The sequence below is a fragment of the Ochotona curzoniae genome, unplaced genomic scaffold (genome assembly GCF_017591425.1).
Source record: "Ochotona curzoniae isolate NIBS_2020 unplaced genomic scaffold, NIBS_Ocur_1.0 contig_3643, whole genome shotgun sequence".
NCBI classification, from domain to species: Eukaryota; Metazoa; Chordata; class Mammalia; order Lagomorpha; family Ochotonidae; genus Ochotona; species Ochotona curzoniae.
Window position 1 is genome coordinate 1,309,117 of NW_024465933.1, and position 27,136 is coordinate 1,336,252.

The window sequence follows — 27,136 nt, forward strand, 5'->3', positions numbered from 1 at the left end:
CAAGGCCTATGTAACATGTCCCCAAGTCCCCTGACTTTACCCCAGTATTCCACACAGGCGCAATGCTCTCCTATATAAGACACTGACATGAAGAATTTGGAGAATCCCTGTGCGTAGTTAGTAGGGTCCAATATGAAATCATCCACCATACGCACAGTACGTTTGAATGAGGCTCAATATATACTTTTATTCAAAATGGCAGAAAACGTGAAAGAAACAGAAAACTTGCAGTGGATTTACATGAAGTAACCTTTACAAGCTGTCTTGAAAAGTTCTATCATCTTAAAAAAAAAAAAAAAAAACTTTTTTAAATACAAAAAAGGTAATCACAAAACCAAGTCAATCAAAATTAAACTTCAGCCTTCTTCCATGATTGTAAATTATATCATTAATTTCTGGAAAATATACATGTCAAAAATCCACTGGTTACTCCATCTACTGATTAGAATTACTTTCTTTGAAAAATGATAACTTTGAGAAATTGGCTGATCTTCTCCTCTGCTCTGTTGTCGTTCGGTCATTTTCCCCCACCTATGTCTGCTGAAATGAACCTTTTACCATCACTTTTTCATAGGTATACACATGGGATCTGCTACAGTATTCAAGAGCTAGCACACTCTCCTTTTTATAAAGTGCCAGAGGATGTCAGAGGGTCCCTTCCCACTCCAAGATAAATGATACTTGACCTTAACATTTACATTGAAAAGAGGCACATGGAGCAGCACAAGCAATTTCTCCATGATATGTCTGATCACATTCAGTATCCACTTACACAGAATTGTCATTCCGGGAAGCACAAATGTGACATATTCACAGCAGTAATGGTCAGCAGCAAATATTTTCTTTAAGACAGGGAGCAGGAAGGCAGTTATCAAAAGGGCAAGGCAGCAACCACACAATTGCAGGAATAGTCAATGCTTTAAAAAAATCATCTTCAGATACATTGAACATATATGACAACATATTTGCAATAAAATCCCTCAAGCAACTAAAATTGCCTGGGGATCTTTAAAAATAGTGGTAGCAATAATAATTATTGTTATGTCATTCATCCTTATCATACTATTTTATATAATAAGGGATGTCATAGACACTGTATGTCTTAAAGCCTTAATAAATATATAGCTTGTAGAAAATGTAACCATATTAAAATATCCTTAATATTCAGTAAAAAGCTAAAATAAAATCTCTGCTAGATTGTAGCCCCTAACTGCTCAGAAACATTAAGTTCTATACTATTTTGGTTTTTTCCTTAGTTTCAATTGTAAAAAAAAAAAAAAAAAAAGTGAATTCCAGGATATTATACACAGATACATTGTATCTGGACTGGAATCAGAGTATCATTAACAGTTATAAAATTCTCTAACATTATGTGTGAGCTCCAACCTATTAACATAGATTTGAATGAGTATACAATTTTAAAAACTAAACATTTGGAAACATTAGTGATATAAGATGAATTTCACATTCAAAGTCATGGATTATAACCACATGCTTTGCAACCTGTCAGATGAGGATGAGAGGCACCAGAACAGATTGCAATCATTTCCCAAAATTATCTGACAAACAGCACATGGAGTTAAAATGGTGCAGTCCATTAGGTTACATGACAGTTAAACATCCAGAACCAAAGTACTCACATATAATATAATACAGACTTACAGTATTGTAAGTATATTATGAATGACAACTTCAAGATTTTGCTGGTTAATAAGAATCCCTTCAAGTTATGCATTTGGCATGCTGCCATGGGCTCTGTGAAAAGACTGGATAAAAGGTGTTTCTTCAGGAAGTTCACAAGATGTAGCACTCCAAACCTTCCAGTAACCATGCAGTTAAAATGTTGGCTTGTTCATGTATTCTTCCATGGTCTGAAAGAGAACAGCAAATTAGAACAGTCTTCTTTTTAAACCACATCCTTTAGCAAACTGCAATATTTTGTTCAGTCTTTTAACTTTTAACACTTTATAAGAAACTTTCAAATGTATAAATGGACATCAACTCTTACATGTTCATTGGGAACGAGGGTTCAAAGCTTAACATAATTTGTATACTCAACCATACAGCTGGAACTACAGAACTATCTATTAAGGAAAAGCTGGACTTGATCACAAAACATATGTCTAGGAAGAGAAAGCTCCAACCAACAGCTCTCAGGTAGATTAAAAGATACACACCGTAATGTTGAAATCCCCTTCCATGATTTTTGAAAAGGCTCTTGTCCCAAGAAGGGTTCAATTTACAATTACATTTCCTCAGCCTCTTCATTAATTACCAAGTTTGTTAACATACTCCAAAGCCAGATTTTTTTTTTCCAGCACTTGTTAAAACATACTTGAACGGCCTCATAAATGTCAGCAGAATTAAACTTGAGTAGCACACAAGATGGATGGACTTCCTATATTCTCTCTACAAAAACACCAAACAGGTCACCCTCAACCAACCAAACCATGCTTTCATTTTCCTATGTTCAAAAGCTAGCTCTAGAATACGCTTTGATTATCTGGAGATGTGACAGTATGTGTCATCATACTAAATTAGTGAGGATAGCTTTAAAAATTGTTTTAATATTTTTTAAATTTAATATTTATTTGTATTAACTTGAAAGGCAGAGTGATGGTGGGGGTCATGGGGAACAGACAGAGAAAGAGATCTTCCATCTGCTGGCTCACTTCCTAAGTGGCTCCAATAGCAGAGGTGGACTAGACTAAAGCCAGGAGCCAGGGACTGCACCCTGATCTCCTACCAGGGTGGTAGGCCCCACAACTTGGGCCATCAGCCACTGCTTCCCCATATATACCAACAGGGAACTGGATCAGAAGTACAGCAGCTAGAACTCAAACTGACTCGCCAAATGGATTGATAGCCTCGCAGGTGATGGATTAGCTCACTGTACCACAATGTTGGTCCCCATATTTCTTAATATTCTAAGAAATTTTATTTAGTTAGGGGTTGGAGAAAGCCCCAAAGGCTACTTTAAAGTTTACAATTGTTCTAAAAGTTAAAAAATGTCAAAATGAGTCACGACAGCATTTAGATCCACATACAGGAAGGAAAGGGCAGTAATTCTTTTGTTTTGTGCAGTTACATTATTTTCACCTGTCCACTCCGACTAATCTGAAGCAGACAAGATACACAAGGTCAGTTTTTTTTTAAATACATTTCCCCAAATGTTCATTGACTTTTCCAATGAGAGTTCTACGGCTCAAAATATCCTGATAGAAAATGTTTATTCTCTAACTGGCAAATGTTAATTCAACAGGGGAGGGCAACCCTGACATTGCCTGCTCTCTACCAGGAACAAAAGGCTAAATGTTGGGCCCCTTGAGACCTTCCCTTCAGTCACCAGTGAAATAAACTACCAACTGGTGTGAAGTATGAAGGAGTTCACTCTTGAATCACCTGCTTCCTGGATTTAAACACAACTAAAAGCAGCAGACTTACGTGTGTGTTTGCCCCGATTCAGGGAGCTTTAATTATTAAGGTGTCACAGACTGTTAAAAGTCTGCTTCTCCTCCACGGAGTTTCCACATTAAGGATCCTGAGGATCAAATTATAATCTCCATCCTCTACTGCCTACCTCTCCATCCTGGTATATTTTAAGAAATGCTGTTCTGTGGAATTTCCAAACCACTGTTTTCTCGAGTACCTTGTAAAATCCCCTTCCGGTGGCATTTGGAGAGAGCCAAGTAACTCAGAGAAAGTTTAAATGCGTTTGTTGAAGTGAGAACATCTCAGGGAATGAATGATTAAATGCACTGGCCTCCTAGTGGGCACAAGGAGCTACTGTCTATCACTCCTGCTCCCACAGAGTCTCCAGGACCAGCCACGTGAGGACCACTCCTCTTGATGGGTGAGAGCAAGTCAGCAGCTCCAAGATGTGCCAAAGCAGTTACTGAGGAATCAGACCTCGAACTTGCCCGAACTTGGCCTCTTGTTTTCAAAGAGCATGCAGAGTGACTGTAACTTCAGAATAGGACTTTATCACGGTCTGGATTCTTCTGAACTGATGCTCCAAGATAGGAGGGTGGAAAGGCTCAGTTAGGGGATGGAAAGAAGTAACAAGAAGTGATAGAACAAGCCAAACCCAAGACAGAGAGAGAGAGAGCGCGCACTGGAGCTGGATGGATCACTTTTATTTGGAATGGTAAAGGTCAGGGGTTAGCACTCATGCTCTTTCACAGTGTCTGTGGGTAGACAGAGGAGAAAACGTAGCTAAGCCCTGATCAGGCGTGGTGCAAACCTGGGCTGCTTTCTCAAAGTCTTGTGGTTTTGTTTGTTTTGTTTTGTTTTTAAATAAGTACCACAGAGAGTCAGGAGCTGTACAAAACAGATGGTTCGGGACTCGTTCTTTTTTTTTTTTTTTTTAAAACCTCTGCAAGCAAGCCACTTTATTTATACAAACAGGAACATGCATACAACCTTACCCAGGGGCACAAGAAATTTTCATTAAAATGATAAATGCCATCTTCAATAATAAAGCTCTAATATTGCTGGCAAATAAAGTCATTGTGTACTGCTCATCTCCTTTCCTAGCAGAACACAGACATTTTAATGAAAGTCTGTTTATATATCTCATCAAGTTATTCTTAAAAACAATAGCACCGGCAGTTGATCTCTTCTTGACAGGGACATAGCCTCACAGTAAAAATCTCACCCAAACATTCAGACTCTAGAAGCCAGCTTCCTCTGTCCCAGTCCCCATTCCACACTTGCTAGTTGTGTGCCATTGAATAACACGTCATTTAACCTCTCAAAGTCTAGTTGACTTATCTGTAAAATGGGGTAGTTATACCATCATGAGCACATTCCCCCTTGACATGTGTGGAAACTGTACTAACCTCCTGTAACATGTCAGAGTCTTCAATGGCTTTGACAACAACTTTCTTGGATGTCTCCTGCACTTCTCCACCTATGATAAACTCATCAAGGATGAAATACGCCTTCTCAAAATTAAAGATGATATCCAGCTCACAGACCTGGTAGGACAAAAATAAACATTTTGAGAAACTTACATCTGAAGAAACATTTTGCAGGATTTCGAGTTTCACAGGTTTACATCCATACGCCACATAAAAGACCAAAATATCTGATGGGGGCCAGCATTATGACATACCAGGTTACACTGGCTTGTAATGCAGGCAGGCATCCCATACCAGCCACCAGACTACAAGTTCTTGTTCCAGCTTCTCCATGTTCTTTAAAAATGTCTTGGGAGAAAACAAAAAGACAGCCCAAACGCTGGACCCTTGTCATGCAAGTGGAAGACCTACGCTCGACCCTTGTCATGCAAGTAGAAGACCTACGTGGTGTTCTGGATCCCTGGCTGCAGCCTGATGCAGAGGATGCCGTTGTAACGCGCTCTCCCTCTCTCTCTTTCTGCCACTATACATTTCAAATAAAACAAAATCAATCTTGGTGGACCAGTGCCATGGTGTGGCTCACCATTTTAGCCATTTGGGGCATAAAGATCTCTCTCTGTGCTCACTTCGGCAGCACATATACTAAAATTGGAATATCTCTCTTTCTCTTCCTCCCTGCCTCTGTCATCTCCCTCTAACTCCACCTTTCAAATAAATAGATAAGGTTTTTAAAACACTAAAATATATGTAATTCTCTATACAATGCATGAATATATAGTGATGTTGTATATTGCAATAAGACCCCCAGCCCTCAGTGGAGGAACAAGGCCACTCAGCCTTTACTTCTGCCTACACAGAGCTGAGAGCCAGCTGGCTTTCAGCTGTGAGTGAGGAACTCAGATTCTCTGCTCTCTGGGATGTAAATCTTGGATCCACCCATGAAGACTCCCTTAGCAAATCACTCAAGAGAAAACTGGCTCAACTCGGCTTAGTCTCAGAATTATGTCACAGGCCAGAGGTTCTTGAGCCTTAGAGTCTAGATGAGTCAGGCTCACCCAGAGGCTCAATAAAACACCTTGCTGGCCCGGCCCCTGCTTCTGATTTACTAAGGCACCTGGGATGTTACATTCAGAACCACTCCCTGACAGAGTCTGGGGCTCAAGTGAGCATGTGCCTGGACCACTGCCTGTAATTCATTACCCTTCCAGACAGTTGCCAAGCACTATCCTTCCTCTATCTGTTTACTCCTCAACTCCTGCTCCCTGACTTTCCTTTGCAGACCAAACCTTCCAGACCCTATCAGCCAAAAGAAGCTGCCCACTAAAGGTTCCAAATCCTGCCCCACATTTGCTGTTAGCAGCACTTGCTAACTCTTCACCAGTGTCTGGCCTATGGAAAGTACCTTCCTCTTGATCCTCTGGCTACAGTAATGCTATGTAACACCTGTTCTCCTCCCAACATCTGGCAGTTCCTCCTGTAACTCCCTTGCCAATTAGCTCTCTACCATCTTGCATTGGCTCCACAGTGACTTACAGAGTGCTCATGATGCATCACTCAGCAGAACAAACATCTCATTACATTCTAGTGACTCATCTTCTCCTTAGTCATTGGTGCCCCCCAAAAGAGGCTCTCCTCTTTGTGATACGCATGTCCACCTGATAGTTCAAGTGGCTTTCTACAACTGTGTCTAGAATCCAGGGTGCTCAACAAAACTCCATGTCCAGCCCTGATTACCCATTGGGGCACTAAATCAGTATTTTCTTTTGCTAACTAAACATCTCATTTGGGAGGGTCCTCATGTCACCATGCCCCAAACTCCTAACAAGCTCATTCTTTTCCCTTTGGTTCTTATTTTGTTTAGTAGATGAAGCCATACTTAATTGAAAGACAGAAAGAGTTGGGAGAATTCTTCTGATGACTCTCCCAAATAGCTGCAAAAGCTGGGATTGGGTCAGGTTCAATCTAGGAGCCAGGTGCTCCATTCTGGTGGCTCTCCCAAGTGGGTATCAAGAATTTAAGAACTTCAGACATAATCTGCTGCTTCCCAGGCACATTAGCAGTGAGCAGGATTAAAAGTGGAGTAGTTAAGACTTGAACCAGCCTTCCAGTAAGGAGTGAAAGCTTAAACTCCTGCATCATATGCCCAACTCTGGAAAATCTAATTGCTCAATAGTACATTCTAAAGTTCAATTCACTCCTCACCCCATTCTACTCGCCCTTGGTCTCACCAATTCTACACATGCATTCCTCTAAATCCCTAATCTTTTCCCCTTCTTGGTTTATAAGTCCCTGGTCAGGCCCTGCAACAGCTCTCTTTAGGCCATGACAATGACCTTTGGCCTGAGGTTTGTGTCTACTTAAGGTCGTTGACCACGTACACTTTGCTAAAATGCTTACCTTCTTCCTCTCCTGTTCAGGAAAAACTTTAATTCCTTAGCAAGGAATACAGAAATCTTCACAACTAATCAGGGCCCTGCTCTCTGGTTCTTGGTCAGTGCTCACCCCATGCTATAGCCACACACGCCATGATCTTTCTGTGCTCTTACATGCCTTCTTCACCTTTTACACATTCCAGAAATTCCTAGAATGTTCCTCCTCTTCTACTGGCCGAATGAATGCGTAAGTTTCAAGGCCAAATTCAAGTCAAGGGCAGAGCAACTGACCAGACTGTTCCCCATTCAGACTTATCATTTGCACTAGATTCGCACTTGCATCTTCTATTAGGATATGCGCACTTACTGGTCACTCATCACAGCCCCATTCCCCATATTGTGAGTACAGGGTAGGGCCTTGTCTTCAGTGCTTCAGGTCTCATTTCTGAACACACTAAGCATTAACAGCTTCCCAGGTATCCCCAGTTCTACTGAATGCTATCACTTTACATAAAATAGTTGCCAATATCCTTAAAATGGCTGCACTGATTTAGGATTTAGGCCAATAAACTTGCAGATTCCACAAGGAACATGGTTTGATTGAATGAAGAAACATACAACAAGTGAATGTAACAGAAATGTAATAAATAGCCAGTTCAGAAAGCATGTAACTCAACTGCAAGGGTTATAAGCTTTTCATTGGCTAGAAAACAGCATTAAATCAACAATAAGCATACATATACACTCACATATAAATCCTCTCCCTAAAGCATCTGCACATATGTATGGGTTTGTGTGCACATATATGTGTATATACATACCTGGCTGTACATACAGGCATGCATACACATATGTGTGTGACCAGTTTACAAATTTAAAAAGATTTTAATTTTTAAAGCATTAACTGGGACACAAAAACAACCTAGGACTTCCCAGAACCAGTAGGTTTCACTCATAGGAACAAGCTTTCAGGAAAGGAATTACACTTGCATATGAATTGTGCCATTTATTTCTCATTCCAGGAAACTGGAAGATCATGGAACAGAGCTCCCCAAGGTAAGAACGTGGTGAAGCAGAGCACAGTTTGGGCTGGACATTGACAATTACAGCCTAGGCTGGGCACAATACGTTCTTCGGTTATGGAAAAGTATACATCATGAAAAAATATACAGGAACTCCAAAACTTTCTGAATCAGAATAAACTCACTTTTAACCCTACTTGCCATGCGATTTGTACTCTTTTATATGCAGAGTCTTTAAAGATGGAAAGGGAATAGAATCCATAAAAGAATTCTTGAAAACCTTGAGATAAACATTACCAAAACAAAGGAAAGGCTGTTAAGAAACAATTCATAGACAACACAAGACATGGAAATGTCCAGTAGTTCTCTTGTACAATGTACAACCTTACCAGTAATTACAGATATGCAAGCTAAGTTGATGTGCATCTGAAAATTAAGAGCTAATATCCAATATATAGAACATTGCTGATGATTTGAGCAAATCATATTGGTGATGATTTGGGCAAATAGGTATTCAAACTCACTGTTAGCAAAAGTTCTAAATTTTACAGACTACTGAGGGTTCAATTGTGTAGTATCTATCAATTTTGAATGTACAGGTCCATGAGGAATTTATTTCCATATTGTGTTCGAACTAGAACTTAAAAACATATATAAACAACTAAAGTTACGACATCACTTATAACAATTGGATATAACCCAGCGTTCATCCAGTAAGGGAATTGTTTAAATTAGATTTTGTATATTCCCACTAAGGAATGTGAATTCTGTGTAGAGTTTAGACACATGAAGCAGATATATACAGACAGATATGGGAAGAGATTCAAGATCGACTTATAAAGAAGAAAAGTTGCAAAATATTATGTATAGTACAGTCCCATTTAAAAAAAAAAAGTTTAGAAAGATACCTGAGCGTGATGCACTGTTTTACGATTTTACATACTTAAAAGAAATCAGTTAATCAGACATTCATACACATTAAAGAAATTAGGAGAAATAAGCAGTTACCAGAGCTCAGAAGTGGCAGAAGGCAGGAGTTAGAGTATCAAAAGTCCTGGAACATCAGAGGTCAAGGCAGACGCACACCGGGAATCCAAGACAGACAGGAGGCTTGTTAAGACAAACCAGCCATCAGAATCCTGCAAAGCGAAGCTGACACACACACACAAGTTCTCTAAGAATGTCTTCTGCTCCACTCAGAGAGCAGCAACCCATCCCCAGGCATGCAGGGTCCTCCACAGCCATGGAGCTAGGAACTTAACACCCAGTAAGGGATAAGAATCGGTAAGGTGGTACAGAGACAGCTACACACAAACACACAGCACGATGCACAGCTGCTGTCTCTAGAAACTTCAGAGATGTACAAGCACTGCCAGTAGGGTAGAGACTGTTATAAATGAGCAATTGCATCTTCACAAATGATGTAAAACTCTAAAGTGCTACTCTATGGTTATTCTTTGAATCTAACCCCATCTGACATTAAGAAAACATGCTCGGGAATCTTAACCCAAATCCACATTTCTTTCACTATTGTCTAAATACTCAAATAGTTCAAAGACTCTTCCTGAAGGCAATACAGGAAAAATATTATCTTGATGCTCAGGAGGCTAAGCCATCTCATTTTGTAAATACTTATGGATTCCTCACCATTACCGCAATAATAAATATCTGGGTTTTTAATCTACTTCTTTTTTTCATGTATCTAGATTCTGAAATAAATGCAGACACAAATCCTCTATCTTAAACTTCTTAGCCTTGTGCCTTGTTACAATTTGATTTGTAGGTCTTCTCATCTGGCAGAATGCATAGTGCCGTGAGATTATTTTTGGCATTTCACCAACTAAATCCTTCTGGCTAGAGCCTGAGAAGCAGCTGCCCCTACCTGCTCAATTCTGTTCTAAAGGAAATGCAACGCATTTCACATTACATGCAGGAAAAATAAAATAAACCACACAAAAACCATAGATTCACAAATAAAATAAGAATAATTACAACACAATGCACGACTACACAGCAATGATTGGCTTTTACAAAATTCATATTCACTTTATTTTTTAGCTCTCCCAGAAGCCTCATGAGATTAGCAAAGTAGATATTTCCATTGACCTTTTCTGAGTGTCATTTTTAATATACGTAAAATAGAGGTTGGGGGCAAGCTTCAAGTCATGGGCCTGTTGGGAGCAGGTTGACCCCAACATCTGCCAGGACTCACGGTCCTCTTCCTTTTACAACAACAAAAATTCCCTAAATCAAGCTCCACAACTCACTGGAACAACAGCATCCACACAACAAATAAATCCCAAAAATCAGAGTACAGTCTCAGGAAAATAAGGCAGATTTCTAAATCCTAAGCATACCCTTATTTTCTGTGAGACTTTGAGGAATTTCTTCCTAGGCTCTATAAATTGGGGTCAGTGTTACTTCCTAAAGATTGAAAGATTAACTAGTTGATCCGTGTAAATCTCCTTGGAATTGAAAAGTACTTAAAAAAAATAATATAAATCAGTAGTCATAGATTTTGACTTATCTGTCTTTAGAAGATAATATTTCCCAACACAAATATTTTCCCAGCACAAAGTCTTCCTTTAGAAAAAAATGACAGAATTCCAAAAAATCTTTAATATCAACACAAGAGATAAAGAAAACCAAAGAGAAGTGTATTATTCTTGAGATGATGTCAGTGAGAATCAGAAGGAAGGCTTTGCTGAGCTCTGTTAAATAATAAGAAGTGAATAGCTACTGGGTATACAGCCTTGAACTGCTCTTAGCTGCTCTTAGCTTAATAAAAGATTCATTGCATTTCTTAGTGAATTAAATTTTAGTTAATGATGATGATAGAGGTTCTAACAGTGTGCCAGAATAGGATGGAAAATGAATGCTAGGGAAATAAGAATTCATTCTGTTTCTCCTCAGGCTGAGCATGGGTGAAGGTCATTCAAGTTCTCTTGAGAAGCAACTTGCTCTGAAATACCTGGCTGAATGTGTTCATATACATTGAGACAGAAATTCAGCCACAATTCACATCCTTAAAGTTGGCTTCAAAACATAACAGTTCAAATCAGGGTTCAAAAATCAAGAGTAGAAGGCAAGATAGGAGAGAGTTCCAAATTCAGAAAAACTCCTTCAGGCCCTTGCAAAAGGCCAAGTGTGAAGCTTATTTAAAAATAAATAAATTAATTAAAAGTACCAGAAAGTCCAAATGCATTTGAATAATAGCGTTAAATTAAATCATCTCGTGTTTGAAATCATGTTGCTATACATCGCAAATTTCTCTTCAAAATGCAAAGAAACTTGGTAAACCAGATGAGGAAGACAAAAACCAGTCTATTTCTTACTACTTCTGTATAAAATATAGATCAGCAACCTGAAATGCCTGAAGCGACTTTGATTCTATAACATTACCTACAAAAGGAAAGAAGTGGGAAGTTCTTTTAGAAGACGTTCAACTGCTCATGTTTATGAAATGTATTGTAACAAATCTGATAAGATCTAATATGGTGGTCACTGTTCATTCTATTAAAGAACACAGACAACCCTTTGGCAGTAGATTTTCCTGGCAACCACTTCACAGGAATCTTCAGTGAACAAGGGAATATAGAAGTGAATTCGCTGAATAGAAAGCATTTTCTAAATCTAATGTTTCATTTCTTCAGATTAAAGTTTTCTGTAATATCTGCTACAATCTGCTCAAGCACTGGCTCCAAATGGAAGTAAGTAAACCAATGAGCCTCGAGTCATGACCTTGAGAAAATGGCCATCTGATACCTCAGTACATCTTGTACCAGTCAAACGTACCACAAGGCTCTTCTGCCCCACTAGAGCCCTGGCTAAGTCAGGAATATAATAAAAGAAAAGTAACAAGATTGGAGGGATGGTCTGTGCTCTTAAGACCCAGTAATTCTGATTCTAACTTTCAAAATAAATAGGTAAATCCTAAAAAAAAAAAAAAAAAGGGAAATTTAGCCCAAAATGAAAAGTGCTAAGCAGGGTCTAGTAACAGGTAGAGAAGGATGGAAATAACACTGTTCTTTTGCACTGAAGGATCCTAGAACAAAAAAGATTCTAACCATAGGGCAAAACAGGTCGTCAGGAGAGGCCAGTCTTTCCCATGAGAAGCCCAGTGAAAACCATCATCAGCCAAGTAAAGAGTCACCTGGAATGGGGAGAGTTACGAGACACACAGGACACTAGCAAAAGAAGAAGGGCACATAAGGGGAGAGAGAAACGGAAACCAAAGGTGGGACCTTCAGAAACAAGACAGAAGCAGCAGAAATCAGTGGCATGACAAAATGAAGAAGGGCGAATTTAAAGTAAGTGGTACCATGAGTGAGGAACCGGGGCTGCAGATGTAAAGACAGCAGACACCTAAGAAGGGTCCCTGGTCTTGACCATAGGAAGGATTCAACAGTGACTCTTACTTGCTGGGAGCTGCACAGATGAGAGCCACACTGCAACCTGCTGTGGAGGAAAAGGGCTCCACACAATGGGGCAGCTGAACTGGTGCGACTCGCGGCTCTTCATGCAGAATGGTTACTGTAGAGCGGTGTGTATGGAGCGGATGTAAGGATTTTGTTTGCTTGGCATTTTTTTCTCTATAGCTTAGGTGGAAAAAAAAATCCAATATCCAAAAAAGAAAAAGAGAGAGAGAGAGAGAGAGAAAAGATGAAGAGGAGATAGAAGAAAAAACAATGAGAAATAAGCGGGGAAAATACCAAGAAATGCTTCACAATGAAATGCTGGCTCAGTACCAGGTCTCATTAATCATGGCCTACAGATAAAGATACATCTGCCTTGCAAGGTGTTGGGTCTTCCACTTGCTGAAATATATGGACATGGCAGAAAGCCTCATAACGTGATCCTAGTGGAATAGCGTGATTCTCAGTACAGACACAATTTCAATTTCATAATTGAAGGATAGAAGCAATGTGATGACAGACGGATCTGAAATAAGAGCTGAGACGCAGACTGTCTAATTCCAAAAGACCAGAACACTTACATTTCCAAAATATTTGTCGAGCAACTCCACATAACGATGCACAACCTCTAGCGTCAAGAGCTCATTGTCCTGATTTTCTACTGCACAGCAAAAATATAAACTAGCATACCTTAAAAGGAAAAAATAAAAGCAAAAATATGATGATCATACAATCAGAAGACAATTTTGCACAATACATATCCCAAGTCACCCCCTTCTCCCAAAGGGCTGGATCCATCCAATAAGGAAATCATTAATCACCATATCCAATACCCTCCCCAAATACGAAATCACAGTCTCTGTTCAGACACCCTGCCATTCGCCAGTTGTGGAGTATCCGGACCCCTGATTAGTGCCCAGAGGTGTCTACCCTCACTGCTCTCAAAGCTCACTCTATTTCAGTCATTCTGTCTATGTCCCCCATCTCAACTTGTCAAGCTCTCACCTGGACCCAGCAGAAGGAGCTCAGCCCAGACCCTTGACCATTTACTACTTTAAGTGTCCAGTCTTTCTCATTGAACACACTCTGCAAGAACACATCCTCCCTGTGGATGCTGCAGCGTGATGCTGTGTGCAGAGCCAACTGGGCTGTGTTCTGAATCCCAATTTCTTGGGAGCGCATTAGCAAAATGACTTCTCAGTTCTCTTTCCTCATCTAAAAATTCAGATCCCTTCCTAAAATAGTCTTGCCATTTGCAAGTAGGTGCAGTAAGAAGCATCGTGATCTTAAATTTGGAAAGAGTGTTTGAATGCCAACCCTACTAATTGCTAATAATGGGGACTAACTGTTTAAACTGTGTGATCAGCTTACTCACCTGCTGATATGAGTAATAAGTGTTGTAAGACCGACTTGTTGCGCATAGTCCCCCTCCTTTCTGGATCACACTAAACTGAATTTTCCCATAGCATTTTTAACTAAAGGAAAACATTTTGTTTACTTAGCAAATGCAGCCACTCCATGACACTGAGAATATTAGATCTCACTGCCATTATCTTCTGCCATTAAAACAATCATGGGTATTTCCTGCACAGTTCATATGTGTCCTATTGACACCTAGTTTAAGTACTGTTAAGTAATAACAAACAGTTTAAGAATCCATGTTAGCAGGGAGGAGTGGGGAGGAAAAAATGTGTTCTTAGAATTCTATGAACTACATTGAGTCTGTTAAAAATGAAAAAGCTTTATGGGCCCGGCGCAGTGGCGCAGTGGTTAAGGTCCTCGCCTTGCACACCCAGGATCCCATATGGACGCCCGTTCTAATCCCGGCAGCCCCACTTCCCTTCCAGCTCCCTGCCTGTGGCCCGGGAAAGCAGTCGAGGACGGCCCAAAGCTTTGGGACCCTGCACCCACGTGGGAGACCTGGAAGAGGCTCCTGGCTTCGGATCAGCATAGTATCAGCTGTTGCGCTCACTTGGGGAGTGAATCATCGGATGGAAGATCTTCCTCTCTGTCTCTCCTCTCTGTATATCCGCCTTTCCAATAAACAAAATAATAAAAAGTGAAAAAGCTTTAAATAAATAAGTGATAGATAAATCCTGTGCTTACAATAAAGCAAAGGGGGAAAAAACTATGTTGTACATCACAGACTCACCATAACTGGGAGTCCTTTTCTAATTTTAAAACCTTTACACTTTCTATTGTACCTGTTTGCCATAGTAAGACCATACTGGAAAGGAACCTCAATTAGTGAAGAAACGGAGGCCCCATGTTCATTTTATGATGAGACCACAGGTAAATCAGTCTGCTGTTACAGTCACTGGGGAAACAAGGGGGCTGCAACGGCAACCTAAAATGTTCAAGATTAAGACAAACCCATGTAACCAGGAGAAGCTCAAGTCTCATAAAGCTACTCACACCTTTTATACACAAGTTTCAGCTCCTTCCAGTCAACAAAACTGCTTGTCCTGTGACCACGGGAGAGAATGATCTGAACAATTTCCCGGGTGATCTTTTTCCGTTCCTTGTCGGAGAGAGTGGTATACCATTTCTGCAGCCGCAGCTTCCCTTGTCGACTGAAGAGCAATATGAAATGTATCTGGAACACACAAAGGGTAGGAAAAACCTGAGCTTGGTCAGTCTGATCATTGCGCATAGATACTGAAATCCAGTGGCTGGGTTTAAGAAGGGATATAAATCTAAATAGTTGAGAAAATACTTACCAGCATGAGGACTAAACCAATGACCAGTGATACTTAGCCCAAGGACCCATTACTGGGATAAAAATATGTCAAGGAACAGTGGCCCACTTTTGAGAAGACATGAAATTCTTCCTTCATAATTCATTTTTTTTTAAGAATAATGGAAGTACTTATTTCAACATCCTAATTCCATATTCTAATTATAGAAATATAATAAAGAGATAAAGAGAAACAGTAAAGGAAAGGAAGGTGAAATATGGGAACAAAAGAGAGAAAGCAGGACAAATATGGCATATGGGCTAAGCCTTTACATCCCCATCTATGTGCTGGCTGGAGTTCCGGCTCCTCCATTTTCCAAGCAGGTCCATGCTAACATGCCTGGGAAGGCAGCTGAAGATATAACCACGTGGCATGGTTGGATGGCTGGAACTCCTGGCTCCTGTATTTGGCCAGGCCTAGCCCTGAATGCTGCAGCCATCTGGGGCGTGAACTCATCTATGGAAGGAGGATGTCTCCCTCTCCTCTCTCCTCTCTTCTACTTTCCTCTCTCACTGTTCTCTGTGTCTCTCCTCCTCTTTCTGTCTCTGCCTCTCTATTTCTCTGCCTTTCAAATAAACAAGTAAAGTAATAATAAAGTAATAAGTAATAAAGTAATAAGAAAGTAATAAAAGGGCTATATTCTATTTCAAGCATAAGTTCCTTGCTCCACTTTCTGGGTTACCCTGGCTGAGATCCTTGGAATCAATCACTTCAGGTAACAACTGTTTTGGCATCACAATACATTTTTGAGTTTACAGGGTGTTGGCTACAGGAGGAAGCAGCCTGATTTAATTTCCAAGTAAGTTTCAAATGTGCATTTGAAAACAAGATTCATATTTTTAATAAATTTTAAATGAAAGGAAGTTACTGCAACAGCTAGAGATTTATTTCAATATCTTACATGTATGGTTAATTTAATTTTTTAGAAATTGTCAGATCGCCCAAACTTTGAGCCCATAATATTACAGGATTGGTTTAGAATTATAACTAACTTAGGGTGTTTTTTCAAAAGTAAAATGGGATGGCACTGTGACATAGCAGGGAAAGCATCTACCTTCAATGCCAACATCCTATATATCCACTCAGTTTGAGTTCCAGTTGCTCCACTTCCAATCCAGCTCCCAACTAATGAGCCTGCGAAAACAGCAGAGGATGGCCCAGGTACTTCTGGGAGTTCTCCACATGGGAGAACTGGATGAAGCTCCTGGCTCCTTACTTTGACCTGGCCTACCCCAGCTGTTGCAGTCATTTAGGAAATGAACTAGCAGGTGGAATCTGTAGCTCTCCCTTTGTCTTTCTCTCTCTTTCTTTCTCTCTCTCTCTCTCTCTCTCTCTCTCTCTCCTCTCTCTGCAACTCGGTCTTTCAAATATGCAAAATATGTTACTTCGTACAATATAGGAAATATGAAAATGGTCTTCAAAACTTCAGGAGAACACACATTATGTTTTGATCCCATAATCTGTGATCTTAAAGTTTGCTTGTATAGTGGGAAACAAATTACTTACATTTTTAAAATACACTTTTTACAAGTAAAATCTTCAACTCTGGTAGAGAGGTTTGCCTCTGAATGCCACACTAAACCATAGGAAACCACCAGGTAGTGATCTCTGAGGGCCCTGATCTCTGGATCCTCACTCAGGACTGCTTCTGCACCCAACAACATTATTTGAGACGTTAATCATGTTTTGTTTTAGAAAGGGACATTTGTTATAAAAAGAAAGTGAGAATCGAGACATCAAATATGAGAAACCAAGTTTCAAAGCACTGCCAAATCAGGAGCCTGAGAAAAATTACCCTCAGTTTATAGAATCAGGTATCTGCTCAGAATACAGCATTTCTTAAAGGCTCATTTCACTCTCAGTACTGGTGTAAATAATGTAGTAATGGTACACATTTCTAAGAATCATATTTATTTTTCTCCAAAAAGAGATCACCATAAAAGTGACATTCTACAAGTGTCAAATTGAGTGGTTTGGGAACCTTAAAACCTTCATTTATCTTGGGATTAGCTGCCTGCCTGGTTAGCATGGGTCAACAGTGTCAAAGAGTGAACAAGGAGCAATTTTAGATTCTAACAATGAATTCAAAGGGAAAGGATGAACAGAAACATTAGTATACCCTTTTTCAAAGCCCATATAAAATATAAAAATGCGTTCCAAGTTCAAAAGAAGTAACAAATAAGTTCGTTTATCCAATAATTGCATTGCATAAGACAACGCTGAAAGATTTAATCCTCTCGAATTCCACTGTGTTTGGAAACTTCTGTTTTGTTATCTGTGACCTCCACTGATTAGACATGTGACTCCAGGGAACTGGCAGGATGACTTCTGCTGGTTCAGGAGAACCTAGCATCTGCAACAATTAATTTTACCCAATTTATCAGCTTAGTAATTCTGTGCACACTTGAGTAGGATGCATCAAGAGGTTAGTCAAATATCACTTCTGATTAGCATTCACTAGAGTAGAAAAAGAGGCAATCAGAAGATTTTTTTTTAATATTTGCCAAAAGTCACCTTAAATTCAAATTCATATCATGAACTTTGTCAGGCTTCACAAGACAATGCCTAAATGCCCTTCCAGTGACCTTGCTGAGAAGGAGCAATAGCAAGACTGGCAACACTGTCCTCTGGAACACCAGCTCCACCTTAGTTCCTGCAAAGCGCAGTGAGCAGAGTAAACTTCTCATCCGGGCCATGTGCTTTGGCCTCAGGTGTGCACCTGATCCCATCAATGTCTCTCATTTCCACCTGAGGAGTCATGGTGTCAGCTGCCATCTAGAAGAGTCTTTCAATCAAGGATGATACTTCAAAGCAGCTATGAATCAGTTTGTCCTTAAAGTATCTACCAGAGAAGCTCTAAGAGGGAACAAGCCACAATCTTCACCTTAACCCAACATTTGAGTTACTCTGGGTATTTTTTTCAATCCTGTATTTTCATATCCCCTACCTTCATCCTCACTCCCTGACTCTGATATGCTGGGGATATCCCCAGTTTTTCACACATGTGTACACACAGATTTGGTCACCCACCCACCCCGAACATGGGGGATTGCTTTCCTGTGAAATACATCTTCTTATGCTCTTGCTTGTAGCTCTCACCCACTCTTCAGTAGTATAGCATCATCATCATTCTTACATTGCCCATCTATGACCCCATTGCTGAGGGAGCCACACAGATCCTGAACAAACCTAAGTCTCATTCACCTCGAAAAAATATAGACCTGTTGATGTTTGACACAGCTGTTTAGTTGCCCCTATGACATCTGCCCACAACTCAATTCATGCTGTTGTGATCATTTGAATGAACTAGTTCAGGTAAGATTCCCTCACCCATCCCATATTTCTCTATCTCTTGCTCTGACTTTCAAACACATACTTTTTAAGAAGCAAATGGCAAAATATAACACTCACTCATGGTAAAAATTCTCAGTGGGGAGAACATTTCACCTAGCTGTTAAGATAATATTTGAGGGGCTGGCGTGTGGCATAGCAAGCTGATCTTTTAGGATGTAATGCCAACATCCCACATGGGACCTGTTCTAGCCCTGGCTGCTCCACTTACAATCCAGCTCCCTGCTTGTGGGCTGGGAAGGCAGTGGAGGACAGCTCAAGTCCTTGGGACCCTGCACCCACATGGGCAACCCAGAGGAAGTTCCTAGCTCCCAGCTTAGGATCAGCTCAGCTCTGGACTTGCAGCAATTTGGGGAATAAACTAGCGGATGGAGAGCCTCTCTTTCTCTGTCTCTCCTTCTCTCTGTGTAAAACCTGCCTTTCTAATAAATGCAAATAATTAAATAAATGAATAATTTTCTTTTAAAAAATAGAGGTGCCACTTGAGACACCTACATCTTCTATCAGAATGCTTGAATTGGGGTCCTAGTTCCACTCCCCATCCCAGTTTTCTGCTAATGTGTGCCCTGGCATGACTCAAATAGCTGAGTCCCTATTACCAACATGAGTGACCTGGATTAAGTTCATGGCTTCTGGCTTTAGTTAGACCCAGCCCTGGCTGTTGCAAGCATCTAAGGGCTAATCCAGTGGGTGGAACATCTCTTTCTCTGTCTAGTTGTTTTTCAAATAAATCTAAAACAAACAAAAATAGCCTTCTCTAGAACTCAAATGTTCCCAAAAGTGATTCAAAAGTGCCAGGATTCCTAAAAGACCTAATAGTTTGGACTTAGTGGGTCTATTCTTAAAATCGATTGGGGGTAAAGGGGTGGGGAGAGTGTTAGACATCATGTGACATAGTAGGCTAATTTTCTGCCTGCTGGGCCAGCATCCCACATGAATGCCAGTTTAAGTCCCAGCTGCTCTACTCCCAATTCAGCTCCTTGCTAATGGCCTGGGAAGATAGTAAAGAATGGTTCAAGTTCTTGACTTCTGCACCCATGTGGGAGACCCAAATGAAGCTCCTGGTTGTTGGCTACTGACTGGTCCAGCTCTGGCAGTTGAAGTCATTTGGAAAGTAAAACACCAAATGGAAATCTCTCTGTTTCCCTCCTTCTCCTCCTCTTTCTCTTCTCTCCATCTCTCTCTGAACTCTGCCCTTCAAATAGCAATAAATCTTTACCAAAAAAACCTCTTAGGTGTGGGTGTTTGCCCTAATGGTTCTGCTTCCCAAATCAGCGCGCAGATTTCAAATACCAGCGCTGCTCCCGATTCCAGTTTCCTGCTTTATGTGCATCCTGAAAGGCAGCAGACAACAGAGCAGTTGGGTCCCTGCCATTGACATAGAAGCCTGGATTGAATTTCCTTCTAGCTTCTGGTTCAGTCCCAGTCACTATGATCACTTGTGGAATGAACCAGCAGATGAGAGCTCATTCTCTCTCCATCTCTCAAATAAAAATAAATAAAATATATTTTTTAGCTGTGCCTTAAATGCAGGTAAATATTTAGGCAATGTCCAAGTCAATGTTTTTATCATTTGCTTCATTTATTTGAAAGCCGGAATTAGAGAAATGAGGAAACAGAGCGATGAAAAAAAGAAAGATCTTCTATCTCCTGATTCATTCCTCAACTCTCTTCAATAGACAGGCTGGGTCAGGCTGAAGTTAGGAACCAAGAACTCCATCTTGGTCTCCCATGTGTGTGGCAGAGCCCAAGTATTTGGGTCATCTTCTGCTGCTTTCCAAGGCCATTAACAGTGTGCTAGATTGGAAGTGAACCACTAGGTCTCAAACCAGTGCCCTTACGGGATGCCTACATTGCAAAAATGGTTTAATCCACTGAGCCACAATGCCAGGTCTTTATAGCAGTTACTTAGAGTGCCATAAGGGGAAAAAACAAAAAAAAAACTGAGAAATGCTTAAATTGCCAATAATAAATAGATCTTAAGTGATATTTGCTAAATAATTTCAACAAAGAATGTGTGATATACTATTAGTTTAGATATATATATACATAATTATGTGTGCAATATTAAGTAACAATGTATACTTGCAAAACTGCACTTGCAGAGAAATTAGATGAAGAAAGTACATCAAATTGTTAATAGTGGGTATCTTGGATTGGTAGAATTATATTATTTTCCTCTTTGTTCTTACCTGGACTTTTCCAAAGTTCATATATATGACACTATAATTGGAAAAAATATTTAAGACAAACGATATGAGCGCGTTCAATAAAAATCAGTCAGCTTTCTATCTGAAAATCTAACGCTAAGTAAATGCCAATGTTCTTTCAATAAAACTACACCTTAAAGAGATGGCACCATTCCAGAGACCCTAGAGTACAGCAAAAAGAACTCAGGTCGTGATTTTGACAGTCAATTCTTGTCAGAAACAGTCCTACTTGTCAGGAAGAGGTGGAGCACAGACAAGTTTAAATACAATGAAAATATCTTGTATGCTAATGGTGGGGTATTATGTATGTCATGATAGATTTGTACAAACTAAATGTCCAACACCACATGTGAAACCATAATGTCACTATAAACTTGGAGTGATAATGACAAATCAGTACGATTCAGCATCTGAATGGATGCTGAGCGGCGGAGTCATAGTTCTGCAAAAGTGAAAATCACCTACTCCTGGGAAGAGAGTGAGCGTGTCAAGTCAAAGTATCAAACGATACTGGATTCCCCACTCCAGAAGAGCAAGAATTTGCATTGGGAGGGGGTGGTGACCAAGTTTGTGTACATAAGTGTGGGAAGAACTGAGGAGACTCCCACATGTCAGAGTCAGGGAATAAAGATGAAGGTAAGGGATGTGAGGACCATATGGAGTAACAGTCCATGAAGGAAGTAGAAGGGGAAGATGCTTGGAATTCCTACCATGCATTAAGAGGTAAAGATGGGTGAGGATGAAGATTGAGGCTGTTCCCAGGTAGGATTTTCTGTAATGGAAATTGATAAGGGGCAAGGCTATGAATATGCAGGGGCAGAGGATATGCAAGATATCACTAAGCCATCTATTCATACTTGCTGCGAACCAGCTAAGATGCCAGCATGCTATGCTGATGACAAAACCCAACAGGCAAGGCACACACAAAAATCATCTTTGTTGACCTGTTAAAATGGGAGTGGCCATGGTGATTAATTTTCTCTTGTTTCCATGTTATTTAATTCTCACTTACTATGTTGTTACTGAAATGAAAAAAAGTGAGGGAGCAGGGAAGCACAACCCTTGTGGTTTAGGCTTTATTTATCTTAACTAGAAGATTGCTTGTGCAAGCCAGTGAAGTGTAAAACTGTGAGTCACAATCAACCTATTTATGATGAAATAGAGCAGAACAAGACAGTATATTTGGAGCAGTCACATATTCTAAGGACAAGTGTTATTCTAAGATGTTTATTGCAAGTACATACCTAACAGCATATTCCGACAAGGTGTGGTTTCAGGTACATTTCTTGAAAAAGAAAGCACAGCAACTCTGAGCCCAGTGGCAAAGTCATGAGGTCAAGCAAATATGCAAGGCTAGTCAATAAAGAAATGTTAGCATAAAACAGACTTTGCATTTAGTGTTAATATTTAAACACCAAAAAAATGTTGTGCACCAGGAAGAATACTTGTAAATATAATTTTTTCAAGTAGAAAGAATAATTGGGTGGGACTCTGGGTGTGTCAAAGCACTGCATTTTAAACGAAAGTTCAAGGAAGGCTGTCGGAGACCAGATGGAATGTATGCACAGTCAAAGTCACACCGACTAAGGCTGGGCAGCTAAGATCACTTATGAAAAATAGAAAGTTGGCTCCTTTTTATACAGGAATGAAATCAAATTCCCTTCTCTTAATTCTAGCAACTAAATGAGCAGTTAAACGGAAGCAAAACATCCTCCTGAACTGTGAATGTCAGTTTGAAAACCCTCCACCTGGCAGTCAGCGCTTCTCCCTCATTTCTAGATTAACCAAAGACAACCTCAGAGGAAACCATCACATTGGCGGCTAAAATAATTATGATTCCAAAAGACATTTCAGCACAGATCATTTATTCTTTGGACCAATATCTTCTAAGTTCCAAGTATATGCACTAGGAAGCACACAAGGTCAAAACGTTGTGTTCTGCCTTGGAGATTTCATCACCGTGACAAAGAACCCAGAGAAATTTCCAGATCAACACATGAAATGAAACACAAGCACTGACCTCTTCTCCCTCCCAAAACATGACTAACAGCATGAGAGGAAAATTTTCAAAACTGTATTAAGCCCCAAAGTCAAAGAGAATACCAACCGAATCAACTGCAACCAAGAGGTTTCAACCCACATTGGGAAGATGGAAAGGAGACAGAAGTGTGGTGATGGAGGTAACAAAACAGGGAAGGAGAAGAGCTGGCAGCTGTTTCCAGAGAATGCCTGGATGTCTAAAGGACGGAGAGTAAAGCAAAACTCTGAAGACTGGAGGCCCACAGGAAGTGTACCTGTAGAGTACAGAGGCACCTGTTACTTTCAGCATTTCCAGGGAAAGGCATCAGCTATGCAAGAATGTATGTGCATATGTGTATGCACAAAACACAGACACACACACACAGAGTTTCCAACTACTTTGTTCAAGGACACAGAAATGTAGCAACGGTTACACTCTACAGCAATTGTGAGTCCAGCTTGCTTTGGTTCCCAGAGTGATGAGGAGAAAGTGGGTGCTATGGGAGAGCAGTGGCAGATGGCTGAAAGCCTTGCGAGTCTGCATCCATGTGGGAGACCCAGAAGTAGTTCCTAGCTCCTGGCTTCAGATCAGCTCAGCTCTGACCCTGGCAACCACCTGGGGAGTGAACCAGTGGAAGGAAGATTTCTGTCTCTCCTTTTCTCTGTAAGTCTGACTTTCTATGAAGAGACAGTTCATATTTTTTTGCACATTCAAAGGCATAAATGCAAAAAAAAAAAAAGGGAAGACTCTGCTTCCAGTATTTCTTAAGAAGCCATTGGAGGCAATGCCTCACAAATGCAGGAATAAATGCAAAAAACTGTTAACTATGTTCCCTAGGACCTAGACAATCCTAAGCAACAGACAACAGAAGACAGGGCAGAGCAGCAGCACCCCAGGCAGGAGAGCCAGCACAGCAGAGGGAAGTGCGGAGGCAGGAGGGTGAGGGAGGAACAGAGTTGGTGCATGAGTTGATTGCTTCATATAGTTGGAAGCTGTGCTAGTGGACAAAGAAAATGATAATAGACATACAGAAAACTAAGCAAGCAGAAAAATGAGAAAATCGTCAACTCCAGGAAAGAGAATGTTAGAGCACAAGACGGAAGTCATAATTACAGTTCTTAAAATTATCTTTGAAGAATCAAAAAAGAAGACAGAAATGCTTCAGTGTGCTCACACTGTCTATGAGTGCACGCGTGTACATACGCTGCGTGCTGGGATGAGGGACGGCAAACCAAGGTGGAGCAAATACTTAATGATCAGTCAGGAGATGAAGCAAAACAAAATCAACAGAAAACTATGGCAGTCTATCATATATTTTTTAGAAATATTGAAGTAAATAGCCAAAGAAAACTACAATTACTTAAAGTAATTGACTCTGAAATTTAAAAAATCTGGCAAAAAAAAAAAAAGAGGGAAGTTACAATTTTCATTACTTTAACTGTATTTTGAAACTATGAATTAAAAATTTTTAAGTAATTTTTAAAACAATGAAAAAGAAGTGCTGGAGTATCTATTCGACAGTACATCAAATACACCTTTCTGAGCTTATTATCTCCTCTTCTTCCCCACATTAAACTCAAACAATTACAAAGAAAATGATTAAATGCATGTATTATTCTAAACTATCCCCTCACATAAAGTGCCACTTGAGTTTACCTGGGGCAGTTTTATTTTTTTAAACCTGTACCAGTTCATGGAAGAACATGCCATGCTTTTCCTAGCTTCCAGGAAGAACACTGCATTTTAATGTATGCCATGATTGTACTTTAAGACATTGTATCTTATTAAAAAAAAAGTAACAAAAAAACAAACAAAAACAAAAAAAAACAAAGAAAAATAAACACACACACACAAAAAGACATTATATCCTTTTACCATGAATCTGAATATTTCTAGTATCATTTTTCCAACTTTCTTCGAAGCACAGCTTGCTGGGGTCCATGCAGTGCATATTGGGGACAAGAAGGTGTAAAGAGTATTGTTCCTTTGCAGGCAGAGCTGTGAGGGACTCCCTGCTGCATGGCAGGGCCCAGCGGATATCTCTACAACCACATGAATGCAGCTCCACCTTCCTTTGCATGGACACCGGACCACCCTGCAGAAGAATTCTAATCCATTCAGGCATTATTTGCTACTGTGGAGTTGGTTTTTTACTATCAATGTGAGCTTGGCGGTTAATGTTGCAAGAAGGCCTTTTAGTATTCATGCTATCTTGGCTGTCCCCATGACCTAGGCTAATGAAGGGATCTGTGTTTAGGGTTTGATTCTTTCCTTAACCTTTAGTTTCTCATTTTCTTTGTGATTCAAGATTGAGTTGTAGAATAAGAACTGTAGTAAGGAGCTTCTATTGAGTTTTTAGGCGAAACAATGGCAGAATTATGCTTGGAAACACCCATGGTGTTCCAAAGACTGAGCCAGAGTTTGACCACTTCTATATAAATAAAGCAGACAGCTTTCTTGCATGGTCCATTAAGATCCTGGAATTGTAGTGGTCCACTTCATTCCTCTTTACGCCTTATCCACACACCCTTCTTGAGTTCCAAACTCAGCTGGAGCTGGACTCCGGCACAGCTGCCACAGGTTGTGTATGTTTATGATCCACTCATGTTTTGACTTTTGCATGCACTGTTATATGACTACCACCATCAAGTTAACACAACCTCACACCATTATCAGTGTGGTTGTGTGCATGGTGATGATCCTAAAGATCCCTCTCTTGGCAGTTTTCAAGTATATAAGACATCATCACTAGCTGTAGTGCACATTAGGTCCCCAGAACCTGCTCTTTCTAACTGAAATTGCACACTTTGGCTATCAGCTTCCTACTTCCCACCCCCAATCTGATATAGAAGGCGAGGGATTGGCAACAGTGTCTCTTTGGTTTTGTGTCAATCACCATAGATTCCATCCAGACTCCTCCTTCTGGATGAAAGAAAGCTAGCTTCTTAAGAGCCTCTTTTCCTGTCCTGGGGTTCTTAACCTCCGTGCCATTTTGCATGTTTCTTCCTGAATCCTGTCAAACGCCATTGCTGCCTTTTAAAAATTACTCAAACATTGGTGGAACTGTTGAGTTTTGAGCAATTTGATATTTAGATCCTGGGTAGAAAAGCACCTCGGGTTAACAAGCTCCTTCTAGCCAAAGCACGGGGTCCTACTGGGCATCAAAAGCTTAGAAGTGAGCTTCCCCAGAAACAATAGGCCTGACTAGCATTTTCATCTGCCAGATCTCCTGGAAACTTATTCTGACTCTGACTTCTCTGGTCCAAGAGCAATCTAAGAATCCAAGAGGTCATCTACTCTCTTCTTTCTGCTGGATCAGCCATAAAAATGTCACCCTTCCTGCAAGGTGGGTGCTGGGTTCATGAGCCCCAGGGATGGGTGATTTGGCAGGGCTTGGGTCACATGGCCCAGGTCTCGGGGCCCACCTGTCAGGTGTGTGCCAGGTTCGTGAGTCCCAGGGATGGATGATCCAGCGATGCTTGGGACATCTGTTCCAGCTACCTGGACTCACCTGCAAGAACATGTCCTATTTTAATGAAAAAGGTGGAGCAGTGGACACAGGCCCTGTTGTAAAAGGAGAATATGGCACCACATTTGGTGCTGTAGTAGCAGCAGCAGAACAAAATAAACTGGACAACTACCCCAAACAGACGATGACAGCAAAAAATCTTGGTGAATGGAGCCAATGGACACTGGGAGGGTGACATCATCCTCGGATCGGTGAAATCAGCAGCATTTCAGAACTATCCAAACCACTTGGACAGAACTCTCAGAATACATATACATTGAGACTCTGGGTTGACATGAGGTGGCGGTTCCTCTTCCCTGGGTACTGGGATGTGCAGAAAGTCGTGACTGGTTTCCCCTCTGTTTCTCTCCTTCCCCGAGGAACAACAAGAAGGAACAGCGTATTTGGAAGCAATGAATTCACCCAATTTTCCCTAAGTTTTGATCCTTCCCACCCTGATCAACCATGTAATCAGTATTAAAAAACCAAAATTTATGAAAAGAAAAAACAGAATGAAGAATAGAAAGTTTAAAAAAAAAAAAAGAAAAGTGTTGCACCTGGCAGGGCTGAGCACTCGCCCCTTCATGACTTGGACTTAGGGCTGCTTGTAGGAATAAGCCCTTTCACAAAGATCCTGA

General features: G+C 40.5%; 1 protein-coding gene across 1 annotated transcript in view; it reads right to left on the reverse strand.

Moving 5' to 3' along the window:
• Positions 1-301: 301 nt before the first annotated feature.
• Positions 302-27,136, reverse strand: part of AP1S3 (adaptor related protein complex 1 subunit sigma 3) — a 60,909-nt gene continuing 34,074 nt past the window's right edge. The window contains exons 2-5 of the mRNA XM_040982805.1: positions 15,089-15,267; positions 13,253-13,361; positions 4,842-4,979; positions 302-1,871 (exon numbers count right to left, since the gene is read on the reverse strand). Coding sequence (XP_040838739.1) covers positions 1,836-1,871; positions 4,842-4,979; positions 13,253-13,361; positions 15,089-15,267 — 462 coding nt within the window. The 3' untranslated portion in view covers positions 302-1,835. The remainder of the gene's footprint in view (positions 1,872-4,841; positions 4,980-13,252; positions 13,362-15,088; positions 15,268-27,136) is intronic.